Genomic DNA, 15624 nt, shown 5'->3' on the forward strand with positions numbered 1-15624 from the left:
TTCTGACACACTTTTATCTATTTTAAAATTTGCTCCATACATTTGTTTATCAGTTACAGAGAATATATAAACACATGAGAAATAAGTGAAATTGCCTGTTCTCTGATGAAAAAAAGTGTTTCTTTATGTACCTGCATTTTGTAAGCTCTTCTCCATGCCATGATTTGCTGGGCCTGTTGCCTGGTTTTAGCTCTCAGGTCTCTAATCAATTTCCGGGCATCTTCCAACGTTTCGGCATCGCTACTCATTTGCTCATCAGAGGGATTGTGGCTGGGTTGCAGGAACGGTTTCGGCGTTGCACCTAAACTTCCTGATCTGAAAAAGAAACGAATAATAAGAATAATTACAACTATAAATCTCGTCGAGGACAAGATCAATAAATTTAGAACAAGGTTTAGATCAGACCAAAACCCACAGATTTAAGTGCTTTTAAGGTTAATGTACGCTAATTTAAACCGATTTTGTTGCTGTTATAATCAATAAGGAGTGAAAAAATGGGTACCGTACATAATTTTACACGGAAACGGGGTTTTTATTAGACTATTAAACGCTTAATTATTCTAGTGGGTACCTACTACTGTGGCGTAAAAAATATTTATATTGCGTAGCTGGTGAATATCAGCAGCAGTAAATGGGGAATTAGGTTGGTAGATTATGAAATATTTAAATTGTTAATTATAAAGTAACATAAAAAAATTGTTATTTGGTTTTTCTAGTCCTGAACGAAATGGCAAATGCCATGGAAAATTCTATTTTGTCTATTTTTTGCGTTACAATGGACGACTCATAGATAGCACCATCAATAACCATTATATATAAGTTCATTTGAACATTTTTCTTGTTAATGTGGTGAAGGAAATTTATATGGTTTCAGTTTTTTTGCAGTATTAAAAACAGTTAGCCTGCTTAATACCGTTTAATACTATTTTTGACAGTTAAAATCGTTAGATTATTCTGGGCATAAAGATTATTGAAAAGGAAACTATTAGATTGCGGTATTAAGATTGCGATTAGATTGCGATTTTATTTGAAATTATTTCATGGTCTTTTCAGGCCATCCTAGATCTTCACACTTTAGATATGTATCAAAAAGTAAATTATAAAGGGTTATTAAAGGATGGTTTCAGATAAAAATTGGACTTGACGAGGGTCTGTCAGATTCAGAACAAAGCGGGATTAAGGACGAGGCAAAAACGATGGTTTGCGACACTGTTTTTTCTGAAACGTTGCTAGATTAGGAGGCGCTAAAGACAAATAAAGTCCGCATTACGTTGGTAATTTGTCTTCCAGACGCGACACTAAACTTGTCCTTAAATTGATCCTATAATTAACGCTTTCGAAATTTCGGATAAAGCCCCTTCAGGAAAGCTAGTTTTGAAGAAAAACATACCCACAATCAATCTCAAAGACGGTTCTCAAGAACACCATGCCCTCGGCGGGAACCAAAACTTTTTTTATTAATTGTGATGAACTACAGAAATAAAAAAAACATATTGGTATTTGTGGAGGAATTTGCGGCGGTGTCGCCCGAGCGAAATATCAACCGGTACTAAGTCTGGCCAATAGGTAAGACACTTCGATCGAATAGGTATCCAATGCTTGGTGCTATGCAAAATTCAAAGTTGTCTAGGCTATAAATTTATAAACATAATAGAGTAAACGACGCTGTGTGGTGTTGCTTAAGTCGAGATGGATAAATCTCTCGAAGAACGGCCTTGCAGTAATAATGCAAGGTCGCAGCTTATAGAAAGGCTAGTGCACTGCCCGCGAACTCGACTTCGGACAACGAGAGACTGAAGTTTATTTGCATACATCTGCTGATGAATCATGTAACTAATCAATATATTAATCAAAAATTTTATGGAGCGTATATTCTCTGGACCTTATATAATCAAATTTTTATGATGCAGTTACAAAATGAGTACCCAATTCTAGGACTCGAACCTTCAATCATACATTTTTAGCTTCAAACAAATATCGTAAAGTTCAAAACATTCACTTTTGCATACAACAGGATTCGAATGATCCGCGTTGCTATAATATCAATTGGCGCACCCGAAATTCTCATTTATCTCGTTCAAGGTTTTTTTTATTATTGCCAGCTTTTGTTTTCTGTATTTTCCTGTATTTTTTTGTGCAGCTTACATAATTCTCGTGCCGCGCTGGTCTTGTCTATATTGAAGGATTTCGGTCATATTCATTTAAGGGATTGATAAATAATTAATGGGGCATGAAGGTTACTGCAGGAAGCATTCATTATTAATTGATTTGAACGCTCATTTATCATTAGTTAAAAAATTTTAGGAGTGGGTTCTAGTGTTATTGGATAATAGAGAAAGTTATCTATGATATGGGTTTAAGATTAATATTGATATTAATTCAACTTTCTTAATTTCTAAATAATATTTTTATTATTAGCGTATTTTGGGCAGTTTAAAGTCAGCCTAAATAAACGGGCACACTTTTTAAATCGTAATGTTAGTGCGATGTAAACGTAGGCAATGGATTCAGTTTCAGCAGAGTTGCAGGTGGCAGCAGCTCTCGGCGGCAACGATCGATAGACTCACTCTGTGTCTCACTCTATCACGTTCGGCGCTAGATTATATCGAATTCTCTTCAACGCACGGATAAATAATTCGACATTTAACATAACCTCACTTCTCTAAATTATAAAATCTATTTGTTTGAAACTAATTCAACCTGACAAGTAGTGTTTTCTTGAAAATGAGTGCAATTCCTTTGGGAATTACCATTGAAAAGACGAAATATGAGTGCGCCCCACCGGCGAAACGATTCCACAAAGAAGAGGCGCTACGCAAGACCGGTTTGCAGGTCGGCAAAGCCGATTTGTATTATAACAGAAATATGAGGAACGACGCCTCTTTGGTGCCCCCCATACGACAAACGGCTTCAATTTTTAAGCAGCCCGTTACAGTTTTCAAGACGCAGGAGAGCAAAGTTAAAGCAGGTATGTAAGTACTTTCCTAGATAGAAATGAGGACTGCTCTATTTAGTCTTCAATTAGTTCTAGAATAGCATTTTTGTAAGTTATATCTCCTAGACTTAAAAGCCAATGCCTTCTTACTGAACCTTTATCCCGCTTTTGTTGCAATGTTATACTTGAGTTTTATTTTTTATTTCCCCTCTTTGGGTCATTGTATTGCCACATAATCTGACATGTACCTCACAGCTGGCATTGCAGAGACCTCCTCATGTTTCTCGAAAGCCATTGAAGTGTCGCATGTATTAAGTATCTTTAAATTGTTACATAATATCTGTGGAAGCAAGTGCTATTATGTAGTAAAATACCCTGATTTATTTCATACAAAAACATAGACTATAAGAATGGTAATCAAGAGAAACCAAAACAACTCTTCTGGGAAAAACGCCTGGAAGGATTGCGGGCTTGTGACATTGATGGTGTGGAATTTGAAGCCATGCAACTTCCTAAAGGACTGAAACCTGTAGGGCCTAATGTCACTGAAGAGACTATAATTCAAAGTGTGGCTACTGCCCTGCATGTATCCTCAAGTTCTGTTACGGGTAGGTGCTTTATTGTCAGTTGCAGTGCTAGATTTGCTGTGCTTTGTGAACAGGACAAACAGGATCCAAATCGTCACTGGAAAAAAATCCTGGGGTTTTCCTCGATCCCAAACAGCCTTTGGTGCAGGCAGTAAACGTTTCTGAAGAGGACATCAAAAGACAGGAGGATAGGGTTGCTGTTGTGCGCAAAAAGCTGCAGGACGCCTTAAAGGATTAGATATAAGATTTTAATTTATTAAAGAATGTTTTTAAGTACATGGATTTTCACTTGTGTTCAGTATAAATATATACAAAACATACACGCGCCCTATTCACCAACATGTTCTTTATCAGCGCTATGAAAATGTTTACAGTTAGTTAATAATTCAGGCCCTCTAAATTGACCCGATGGACACTGCAAACCTGACCTAACATGCTCGTTAACTTTTTCACGGATGAACGAGCTATAAATTCTATTTTCATCGCGCAGCAAACGGATACAGCCGCTCATGTTACGGCCGGAAAATATTCCTGAAGCGATGAACTTTTGCCACGAAATAATTACATTTCGGGTACAAGAGAAAACTTTGAAAATTAGAGAAATTTTCGGGATAGTTCATAAAGATTGATTGTTTATATTATACACCGCAATATTTCGGTCAGTTGAGCGTGTGTGGTCTTTGACTAATGAAACACATTCAAATGGGCGTAAAGACGCAATTTTTTGTTGGTAAATGATATCCAAATGCAGAAACAATAATATGGTTTAATGGGTAAGAACGAGATGCCGTAATGTGCCGTAGGAAATCGTTTCGTTACAGAATAGATTTACTTTCACTCGAATAAAAATAGTGCAAGACCTTACGACGTGATCTCTGCAAAATACGGTTTCCAAACGGCCAGCTATTACACAGTTCACAGAACATAAATAAATAATGGTTATTACGTGGCTTTTAGGAGGTTTGATGCGGTTTTCAATGACTGGTGCCGTTTCCCCATCTAAATTCTCTACAAGATTCTAGAAGCAAAGAATATAACTCAAAAATAGATGAATTCGAAAATATAACTGAAAAGGGCTTCAATATTTGATTTGACACTCTGAGTAATTAACTACATTGAGTTAAATCAAATTTTTCTGTCTATGCAGGATGCAAGAGGTAATGTGACCACCTGCTAATTTGTGTCAAAAACAGTCCTCGAACAGTCCCTCACTCAGATTTATGTATGTCTCATCGTAGACTTCTTGCAATGGAAATCCGGACCTCATAGATTTTATATCCAGGATATCCATAAAAGCAATTTCTCTGGAAACTTCGAAATATGGCCACTTACTAAAGAATGTTCACTGATTTATGGGCATTTATCTCCTTTTCAAAACCCATTAAGAGCGGTGTCATATTATACAATATCTGCCAGGAACACTCTGTTAGTAATCTCTCTTTTGAAACCGAAAAGAGCGTATTTCGAGGATTTTACAACTCGGTTTTCAGCGTTAAAGCATGTTGGGAATATTTGAATACCTAATCTGCGGCATCGAGGTTTTTCGGGGTCAAGTGGACATTATACAAAGCGAATCTCCCGCTGAGCTTTTTTGCGCTTTACATAAATCATGCAAAATGCAAAGGGAAAATGAGATTGTTCAGCCTTTACAGAACTTAATAATATTTCGATCATAAAAATGCTCATTCAATGTGGGAATTTATAGTATTGTTATTAATCAATTAATTGCTTGTTTTCTCTATTCAATGAGCTTTAAAGCCAACATGAGCTTTTTCTCAGATGGGAGAAGATTTCTAGTTTAAAAGAGATTTTTCCCAGAAATTGCAGTGCAATTTATCTTTAGATGTCATGCCTTGGTGCCAGCAGGATCGCTTAATGCATTTCGACATGTCCAATTAAAGTTTTTTCTTCGCGTTTTTATCTTGATCTAAGGTACGTATTTCAATTCAAGTCTTATTGCGTCAACTCTGATTATTTTTCTTGTCATCATTGGAATTAGTCTGTACCCACAGGATATTGCTAAGTTTAAGTGGAGAAAGCAGCAATGGTTTCCTGGTTTTGTTTGGGCATATAAATTCTTAAAGAATAATCATGGATTTACTTCATGTAATTTGAAACTTGCTAATAAATTTGATATTGCTTAAGTACTGCCAATGAAATGTGAAACGATATTTAAGCTCCTTTTCTATGTTATACGGAGCTATTTTGATTCCTGCAAGGAGCAGTCTCATTTTTACGTTACTAAGAAATGTCTCAGTAGCATAAGAACCCAAATGCATTATTTTCCCGTTTTCCTTGTTCCATTTCTGTTCCTGCTTATATATTGTCTTCCAGTCACAAGGTGTTAAATTACATGAGTTCTTGCGATTCTTTAACACGATATATGGGGATACTTTAAGTGCAATTCTGTTGAATACTAAAAGTTTTTCATTAATTTTTAAAAGACAAATGGAACATATATTCTCCAATTTCAAGTATCTATCTATCTATCTTTTCGCATCGTCTTATTAACGACAATAGAAAACACATGGATCTTTTGAATAGATTATTCTTTGAAGTTAGTTAAAACTAATTAGGCTCAAGCAACAATTTCTATCTTTTTTGAGAATTCCAGATTTCCCGCCAAATCCTAAGTCTCGCACCGAAGAATATTCTAAAATAGTTTTTTCATCTTTAGTTGACTCAATAATTTGGAGCTTTATAAATAATCTGTTTTAGGCAATCTGTTCTAAATTTTAATTTTTAAACGGGATTTCTGCTGGCGCATAATTGGATTCTCTGATACCTTAAAAGAGTCAACAACAAAACTTTCCTGGTGGAATAAGTGTTGCTTCACATACATATGTTGTGCGATTTTAAATTGTCTCCCTTGTTAACTTTTTAACATCTTTTTTTTTAATTCAAAAACAGCATTCAGTGGGACAAAAAATAAAGGGTGACCGACGGGAACCTGATAGTCGTACACAGTTATTTTTTACAGAAATTTGATTACAATTCATAAAATGGTTTATTATTACATGCCATTTGATCATATTTGAAAAATTATGTCGAGTAGGTGGTATTCCTCTGCCTGAATACAGGTTTCCAATTCTCGTTCGAAATCGGCCATATACATATTATTGCCATATGATAACCATTTTCTTACGTCTCGAACTCCGCAGACGACAATTGGATTTGGAAAATGTTTTTTACCAATAGGATGGTGCCACCCCACACACTGCTCGTGTGTCTATGCACTTGGTTCAAAGTATAGTCCCAGAAAAGTTGATTTCGTGTTTTGGTGACATTCCATGGACCCCGAGATCACCAGATTTAAGCCCATATGACTTTTATTTGTTGTGGTATTTGAAAACACGTGTTTACTCTCATTGACCCCGTACATTGCCAGAACTAAAGGAGGCCATCAAGGAAGTCGCTAAAATCAACGCTGAAATGATGGCTTGGGTAATGGCTGATTTCATGCGAAGATTGGAAACCTGTATTCAGGAGGAGGGAAACCACCTACCCGACATAATTTTTCACACGTGATCAAATGGCATGTAATAATAAACCATTTTATGAATTACAATTAAATTTTTTGTAAAAAATAATTGTACGGCTCGTTTCAAAACTGTCAGGACCCGTCGGTCACCCTTTAATACCTTTTGACATTTGGTTATTTTTTTAAATGATGGTCACATTACCGGCAGCGTAAAATAGCCGATTTTTTAAAATGGAAACATGAGTCGGCATCTCAAATTAAGTCTTGCAAATCTACACTCAATGATGTATTGCGATTCAAAATCTATCGATTAGTTTTTGAGAAAAACAGGTATAAGTTTGGTAAAAAATGCAATACAAACTCAGTTTAACAGTATGTAAACAATGAAAAAACATGTTTGTTGATAGGAAATTCGTTTGTTTTCCATTTTGTGCTCGCAAACAAATCTTTGTTAAAAGAAAATAAAAATAATTGGGTTCACGGTACATAACGGATACTTTAGTTTTAGAAATTTTTGAAAAATTCAAAAACAGGGCTTTTTTTTATTAAATTTAGAAACTATCTAGATGAGGAAAAATTTAATTTTCTCAAAAAAATTTCTACGAAATAAAGTATCTTACAGGACCGTGGAGTAAAAAGGGGTACTGAGTGGGGTAAGGTAAGGTAGGTAGGGTAACTAAAACGTGGTTTTGGAAAATTGGAACGATATAGAGAAGATTAGCATGGCCCCTGCGCAAGGATGACACGCAAAATCGTGAAGGTTAAGTTAAGTGGTAATACTGTCTGTGGTAATTCTTGTGCAAGGGCCGTGCTAATCTTTTCTGTATTCTTCCAATTTTAGTATATGTACCATCGAAGCGAGTACCATCTAATCCAACCTAATCAAAGCAAATATACACCTAAATCACGTTTTATTTACCTCACCCAGCACCCCTTTTCACTCCACGGTCCTGTAAGACATTATACATATTTTGTGGAAAACTTTTTGAGAAAATTAAATTTTTCCTCATCTAGGTAGTTTCTAAATTTAATAAGAAAGAGCCCTGTTTTTGAATTTTTCAAAAATCTCTAAAACTAAAAATGTCCGTTATGTACTGTGGACACAAATAATCAAAGACTCTTTCTCAGGACAGAATAAACGAATTTTTTATCAATAAACAAGCTTTTTCATTTTTTGCGTACTATTTAACTGAGTTCGAATTGCACTTTTTACCAAATTTATGCCTGTTTTTCTCAAAAACTAATCGGTAGATTTTGAATTGCAATACACCATTGAAAATAGTTTTAAAAAACCTTTAATTAGAAGTGTCGCTTGACACATCTTTCAATTTTAGAAAATCGGCCATTTTGTGCTACCGGTGATGTAAGTAACATTAAAAAGAAAAAAATGTCAAAAGATAGTATTTTTTGTCCTATTTAATGCTGCTTCTGAATTTTCAAAAAATAATTTGTTAAAAAGTTAACAAAGAAGGGCGATAATTTAGGGATGCACAGTATTATGTGGTCGATAATGAATGCTCATTCCTCAAAGTGGAATTTGCTGCTCATGAATACTCATGATATGGATGAAATTCGTCAATTTATTTCGTTATCATTCAGCAGCAATCTTGGCGCATCCGCCTCAGTAACATAATTTCTCTTTTAGTGCACTTTAATAAAAACAATCTACTTTTATGTCACTATACTCAAATTTCCCTTTCACAGGTAAATTCTTCCATGCAAGTTTGCGCAATGAAAAAGTCAAGAGAGAAACGATCATTATTGATATAATATTATTGTCTGTATTTTGAAAAATGATTTCTCTCTTTTCCTTTGATGCAAGTAATTGCTATTCCACACTCTTTCATGAGCTATTCACACACTTCCTATATTTAAACGAAATTATTTGCATATTGAGCACAATGGTTTATTTACGTAATTTAGTTCGGAAATCAGTCACGATCAGTCAGAATCAGAATGCTAATTGGCCCTGCAGTGTTATACGCGTTTACGTAAGTCGGCCACTTTTACTGCTGCGATTACCTTTATGACTCCTGCAAACCGGATATGTCGTTTTTAGTCCCGGAAATGAACTGATGTATTGGCCCTTTGTTGCCCCATATACTGATTGTTCTATTTTTTTATTACATAATTTAATTCCATCAGGATTAATTTCTTAATTAAACTCCTGCCAGCCACTTTTCCTGTAAAGTAATCTAAAGTTAATAAAGAATTCATGTCCAATTTGCCCTTATGGACCCTGCTTAAAACTTCTCGAAATAGCTTTTAATTAAATGGAGTGCCTTAACTCTTTAAGAGTTTACTTGCGTTGTTGAATATGTATTTTTAATGAGGTCTAAAAACCAACGCTAAAGTGCTCTAGACATGTAAAACTCTTGTTTTTAGTGCAGCTGTTGTGTAATTTTTATTATCTTTTCAGGTGGTTAATATAGAAAATAAACAGTGGAAAAATGGGTCTTGTTGATGTAAATAACGAAAAATAGGTTTTGCAGGTGCATAAAGTGAAGTTTTGTAACCAAAACGAATAGTATATCAATATAATCGAAATGCCGGGTCGTGAATATAATTATCTAAGTTCAATTGATCCACAAGTTCTTGGGATATCGTTACTTCAAGTTAAAGAAAGGCGTAAGTTATATCCTATTACTGTGATTTAATAGGCACTTCCAATCCCTATTTGCATGTCTTTGATTTCCCTTTATACAAATGTGTTTTGTAGAAAAACGTCAGTCTATTGTACCACATACTTGCTTTACAGGGCCTTACCTAGCGTCTTTTAGCAGGGATAAAAAAATTAGATTTTGAATTTAACCTGCTTTCGTTACTTTTACTTGAATTCCTCACCTATGAGTATCTGAAATGCGGTACACTGAAGTCTCTAATGATGACCAAATTCAAGGAACCAATTTTGTACTAACCTGAAGTAACTCGAAATGACTCTTAAGACTCTGATGATGTCAAGAATTCCGGAGCGAAATATTAAAAAAGTGCTTTTTAAATTTTTCTGTTCTCTAATGGAAAAATTACAACGAACTTAAAATGTCCAAAACCGAGTTTCCTATCGTAAAATGAATCCGCTTTGTATGTCGGAATGGTACACCTAACCGAAACAACAGTTATCCAATTTATTAGCCCGGTAATTAAAAGCTCATTCAGTTTAATAATTTTTTACTGCTCACATTCGAACGTCAATGAATCGGCCATTAATCAACCCATGGCAAAATATCACAGAACAACAAATATGTGTTTGCTGGGTTTATTACTCTACTTGTAATATAACAGAACCTTGACATTAAGTAATGCTAATTGAAAAAATAATTATTGTATTATGAGTATTGTTTTATTTCTTTTTTTAAATCTTTTTGTTGAATTGTGGGGTCACCTACATTCCACCGTTGTCATTGCAATAACAAAAGCCTATTTCTTCGTACCGTAAATTAATTTTAAACATTACTTTTATAATTAATTTATTCCAATTTCTCACGACAATGGCTGCGAGCCTTGTCTCGTGCAGGCGCAAATAAGTTCGTTATTTGTTTAAACATAATTTGCATGCTAATTCGATTGTTGTTTTTAGTTTCTCCGTGAAAGTTAATGGAGTCTTATTTACTAATGCTTTGTTTTCTATTTTACTAAAAACAATTATGCTTAAACATCCTCAGAATGAGATGTTAAAGTTCAGAAATTCCCCTTAGAAGGTTGTGTAATACGTCTGGAAAGTTAAAAGCTCATTTGAAAGTCCAAATGCTTATGTCTCTACTATACGCAGCTTTAAAGCTCATATTATATCATGTGTAAATTCCTCACAAAAGCCCTTGAATGTGAAAACTTTCCAGTGTTTTGTGCAATTAAACGAATTTGGAACGCGAAGCAACTTGTGTTACTCCATACTACTTGATTATCATACCCATTGTACCTGGCCTTAACAAAGCCTTTCGTTAAATGGTCTTCTCTAATATTCAAATCCCCGCGAGTTTAGCAAATCGGACTATAACCAAACTAACATAATAATTCCCAGCCTCCCTGTAGCCTCGTTTAGAAGTTGCTGCAAAATGTTAAGTTCGAACTTTGGCGATTTTGTTTATGCCAGGAATAATGAAGTTTCTGCTTTGAGTTGCATAAAATCTCAACAATTTGGCGAAAGACTTTATTTGCCTTTATTTTTTCTTGGCTGTATCATCCTCTTTTCCATTCTTTTTGGTGTGTACTCATTGTAGAGCTTGAAAGACTCAAGAGTCTTGGTTTTTTGATGTTCTTTAGTGAAAATTGGCGAAAAGTCTCAACAATATGAGGAGTTAAGACTTTGTCATGTTACCGCGTTCCTCGACACTGGCGAAAAAAATGTAATTCTCTTTATTTTTTATTTTTCCCCCAGTCTGTGATCCTTTTCCTATCTTTTACAGCCTCTGCTAAGCAGCTTTTGACCCACTCATTATGGTCATTGTGGCTTGCAAAACTCGAGAAAGTAACGGAGTTCGCGATTTTTCAGACCGAATAAGTCAAACACGTGTGATATCCCATCAGTAATATTGCTTTATTAAACCACTTTCCACCTTTGTACATACAATAATAATTACTTTTAAAATATGTGTGACACCCGGTATCTGTTTGATGTTTGCAATCGAGTTTAACTACCGGTTTTGAGAGCTGTTTTCAGCAAACTAATAACCGTTCCGCTTCATTTACTTTGGACGAAAGCCTAATTATTTAACTACTTCTCTTTATTTAACACACATATTTATTTTGTTTATCTGTTGAAAAGTGCTATAATTAGTACAGTCACAATAGATTTTCATTCTTGTGCATATTAAATTTGTTTCACTGACAATTGGATGGTGCATGAAAGGGTTTCGCTTGAATAGCCAATTGAACATAGAAATTATTCAATATTATTGATTAACTCCATTCCCAGAGTTTTTGCAATGTAAAAAGTAATCAGCAAAAGGTGAATCGAGCGTGATTTGAGTCCCAAAAAGGTCATCTTTGCCAGATTGTCAAGATTCAAGATTAATTTGTTCACAATATTGTCAAGATTCAGGAATATGGTATCTAAAACGATAAATCGGTATAGATATTAATGGTAGACCTCTGGTTTCTAAGTACATAGTACTAATTTCTTGTGACAAAAGCTACAACCACAAAACTACAATCTCACACAAAAGATATCATAGAAACGTAACAAGCTCTTATAAGTAAATAAATAAATAAAGCATGGTAAAAAGTAAGGCCCCCTCCCTCCCACGTTCTCTTGGAATTTTATCTGGAAATTCCGAAAACTTTGAAATACTGTTTTAAATCTAGAGGTTTTGGCTTTATATCGATTTTGCTCTGGAATCTGGATTCCTTATTTGAAAACCAGGAAAATGATTTCTTGATTTATATATTTGAACACCATACGGCGAAATAGGTACTGCAGCTATTCAACGTGTGGAAAACTAAAAAAGGTAGCTTAATTCGGTTTATAAATGTTGTTATAGGTATATTATAGCTCTAGTCGATTCGAATAATTCCAGAAATTGATGTTATCCACAAATTGCAGCCCAATGTTGCCTCTCAATATAATCTCGCAAACCCGATTTAACAAATTTTCAAAATCGATATTAGGAATTGAATGTCCCTTGTTCCAAAACAGCAATTTCCAACTTTATTATGTGAACTTCCTTAGTTCCGGTACCTAATCCAACAAATCGGAACTTTAATTAAGTGTTTTTGTCGAGCACTTTGAGGACCGTTTTAAAGCCCATTAACTTCAATCATCCCTACAACCAGTTTTCTCTCACGATCCGGTGTTGAAATTATGGTTTTCAACTCGATAGAGAAATCAATCATTGTGTCCAAGTTAGTGTTTGCAAATACGCTGGAAACTAAGATGAGTAATGCGAGTAATTGTTCTCGTTATCATTTGAAATTTAGACTGTATTAGTACTAGTTTCTGGAATAATTTAGGGACAGACAGAAAGTAGCAGGCAATGTATCTCCTCAAAATTGAGCATGCCATGACCATGCCACATTAAATAAAGAATAACCTTTGAGGTTTCATTTGCTTGCAACATGAAACATTTAGAGTATGCATCAGGGGGTTGTACGTTATCTTTCTCACTTCCCTGACGTGGACTGCAACTAAATTCTTGAAGGTTGTTGTATTAAGGTAGCAATAACTTTCCCACTACTCAAATATTTATGGGACAAATTTTGTCCTCTGAAGATGTAGAAAAACTTTTCTAATGAAAACGGAAAGAAAACCAATAAAATGTCTCCTAGGTGAGGTAGCATTCATAATAAACGACCCTTCACGAAGCGCCTAAATACGACGGGGTGGAAAGATTAATCTGCTTGTGACACTAACTCCATTACCCCTGCTGAATTATTAGCGGCGGCAAAATTCAAATTTGACATCGGAAGCCGTAAACACTCAAGGTGTTTGTGCCAGGTGGGGATTTGGATGAAGTGAAGCCAAAGACTGTGGTTTTTGGCAAATTATGGTGGAAATTATACAGTCAGGAAGGGTAACAACCCTTAGATATTTCAATAAATTTAGATCATCCATCAACAAACATTTATTTTGCTTAACTGGTAAAAAGTAGTTAGTACAGTCACAATACAGTTTCATTTTTGTGCATATTAAATGCGTTTTTATGAAACGGTTTTGCTTGAACGATATAAAGATTATTAAATATCATTGATTAACTCGATTCCCAAAGGTTTTGAAATATAAAACGTAATCAGTGATAAAACGAGTCGAGCGTGATTTGAGTCTAAAATGGAGGAATATATCACGTACATAATATGAAAATCTTTTGGCTGATACGCTTCTGGTTTTTGAGTATACATAAACAGGTTTGCAATATTTAACCTGGAATACCGAAATATCTCGAATACTAGATATCCTATAAAGAAACGTTTAGTATTGTCCAATGGATTTGGACATTGAATTTATATTTAAGAATATAATCAATTTGAATATTTAATTTCGAGTAATTATAAAAGATTTTTATTTTTACATGAACGTTTAAAAAACCATAATTGATACCATACCACTATTCTAACAAAAATAATATAAATAAACACTAATGGTGGTGTACTCCACTATGGTGATAAGACCCAGGGTTACGTTATACATAGAGATAAACCACCCGTCGACAGTTAAAACAAAATGACAAGTAACTTGTACTGAAGTACAACCTGATGACACACAGGATCAGGTGTACAACACCTGATCTATACTAAACGCACCACAGTATCAAACTTTAATCACTCTGAGTGGGAAATGTATTGATGCTAAAGTTACCCTCCACTCCCCGTGTGAGCGATGTGGTAATTAACTTTTTTATTTTAAATGGCAACCCCCATTTTTTTATTACAGATTCGGATAATACTCTAAAAAATAAGAAAAATTTGTTTGAAACATTTTTTTCGATTCATACTAAAAATACTCTAGTTAACGAAATTCAATTTTTCTTTCACTTATGATTTACCGAAAGGTTTGGTGATATTGCTTTAGAATTAATGAAAACGTGAATTTTTGTATAGCTTTCATTTAAAATAAATGTTCAAAATGGTGTCCCCAAACTTCAATATCCTTATTTATTCGTTTTAAAGGGACTTTACATCTATAAAGTGTGCCTTCTAAAATATTGGCACAAGCATTTATAATTCACAGAATCATATCCTCACGTGTCATTGGTATTTCTATATAAACCTAATTTTTAAAATGTTCCCACAAAAAAAGAATCCAGTGAAGTAAGATCTGGAGATCTATCAGGTGAATTCACCAGACCAGATCTGCCGATCCATCGACCGTTAAAATTACGATTAAGAACTTCCCGTGCCACCGTAGGATGGTGAGCCGGATAACAATCATGTTGAAACCATATGTTTTGATGCACTTCCAAGTTTAAGTCCTGGAGTAATATGGGCAGTTCATGTTCCAAAATATTCTGGTACATTTCACCATTCAAGTTACCTTCAATTATGTGGGGACCGATAAGTTTACTGTCAATGATTCCATACCATGCGTTGAGAGCCCAAAGACGCTGGTACTCAATTTATCGAAGTCAGTGAGAATTTTCAATACTCCAGTAATACCTATTATGCCTATTAAGTGTACCATGATTTGTAAACGATGACTCGTCAGAGAATAATACACAACGAAAAAAATTGGGACTTCGTTCTATCGGTCCATATGTCCACTCATAAAAGTCTAAACGATTTTGAAAATCTTCATGGATCTCTTCGCGTAAAGATATATGATAAGGATGAAACTTTTGCATTCTCCATACACTCATATGAGAAATTCCTGATAATCCTAGTATTTCTCTTGTTTTTTTTTGGGTTTTTTTTTTGGGGATTAAAAGCTACTGCACCTAAGACTGCAATTTAATTGTTTTTTCCACATACAGTAGCTGGGCGAGTTCTTTTCTTTCGATTTACAGTCCCTCTATTAATCAATTTTTTAATTATGCGATAGAAAGAAGTCCGGGGTCGTGGTTTTTTAAGAAAACGCTGAGCGTAGAAATTGACAGCATTATCTAAATCTCTACCAACTTCTCCATACATCAAAACCATTTCAATTTTTTCTTCTACGGTCAAATACTTCATCTTGAAGTAGTATTAACAATAGA

The 15624-nt window shown here is 34.7% G+C and overlaps 2 protein-coding genes and 2 pseudogenes across 4 annotated transcripts in view; 2 read left to right on the forward strand and 2 right to left on the reverse strand.

Moving 5' to 3' along the window:
- Positions 1–15624, reverse strand: part of LOC136409538 (uncharacterized) — a 33819-nt gene that overhangs the window by 2711 nt on the left and 15484 nt on the right. The window contains exons 1-2 of one of the 3 annotated variants that reach the window (XM_066391118.1): positions 1391–1776; positions 132–315 (exon numbers count right to left, since the gene is read on the reverse strand). In XM_066391118.1, the coding sequence (XP_066247215.1) occupies positions 132–315; positions 1391–1428 (222 nt within the window). In that variant the 5' untranslated portion in view covers positions 1429–1776. Of the gene's footprint in view, positions 1–131; positions 316–1390; positions 1777–15624 lie in introns of those variants that run through there. The other 2 variants (XM_066391131.1, XM_066391123.1) reach the window with 2 other exon arrangements.
- Positions 2507–3798, forward strand: MBD-like (methyl-CpG-binding domain protein 2). Its single transcript, XM_066394139.1, has 3 exons — positions 2507–2968; positions 3337–3543; positions 3597–3798. The coding sequence occupies exons 1-3, from the start codon at positions 2725–2727 to the stop codon at positions 3758–3760; spliced, it is 615 nt and encodes a 204-aa protein (XP_066250236.1). The 5' UTR covers positions 2507–2724; the 3' UTR covers positions 3761–3798.
- LOC136415359 (U6 spliceosomal RNA) lies at positions 7678–7777 on the forward strand (annotated as a pseudogene).
- LOC136415337 (U6 spliceosomal RNA) lies at positions 7768–7868 on the reverse strand (annotated as a pseudogene).

This window comes from Euwallacea similis, chromosome 1 (assembly GCF_039881205.1).
Source record: "Euwallacea similis isolate ESF13 chromosome 1, ESF131.1, whole genome shotgun sequence".
NCBI classification, from domain to species: domain Eukaryota; kingdom Metazoa; phylum Arthropoda; class Insecta; order Coleoptera; family Curculionidae; genus Euwallacea; species Euwallacea similis.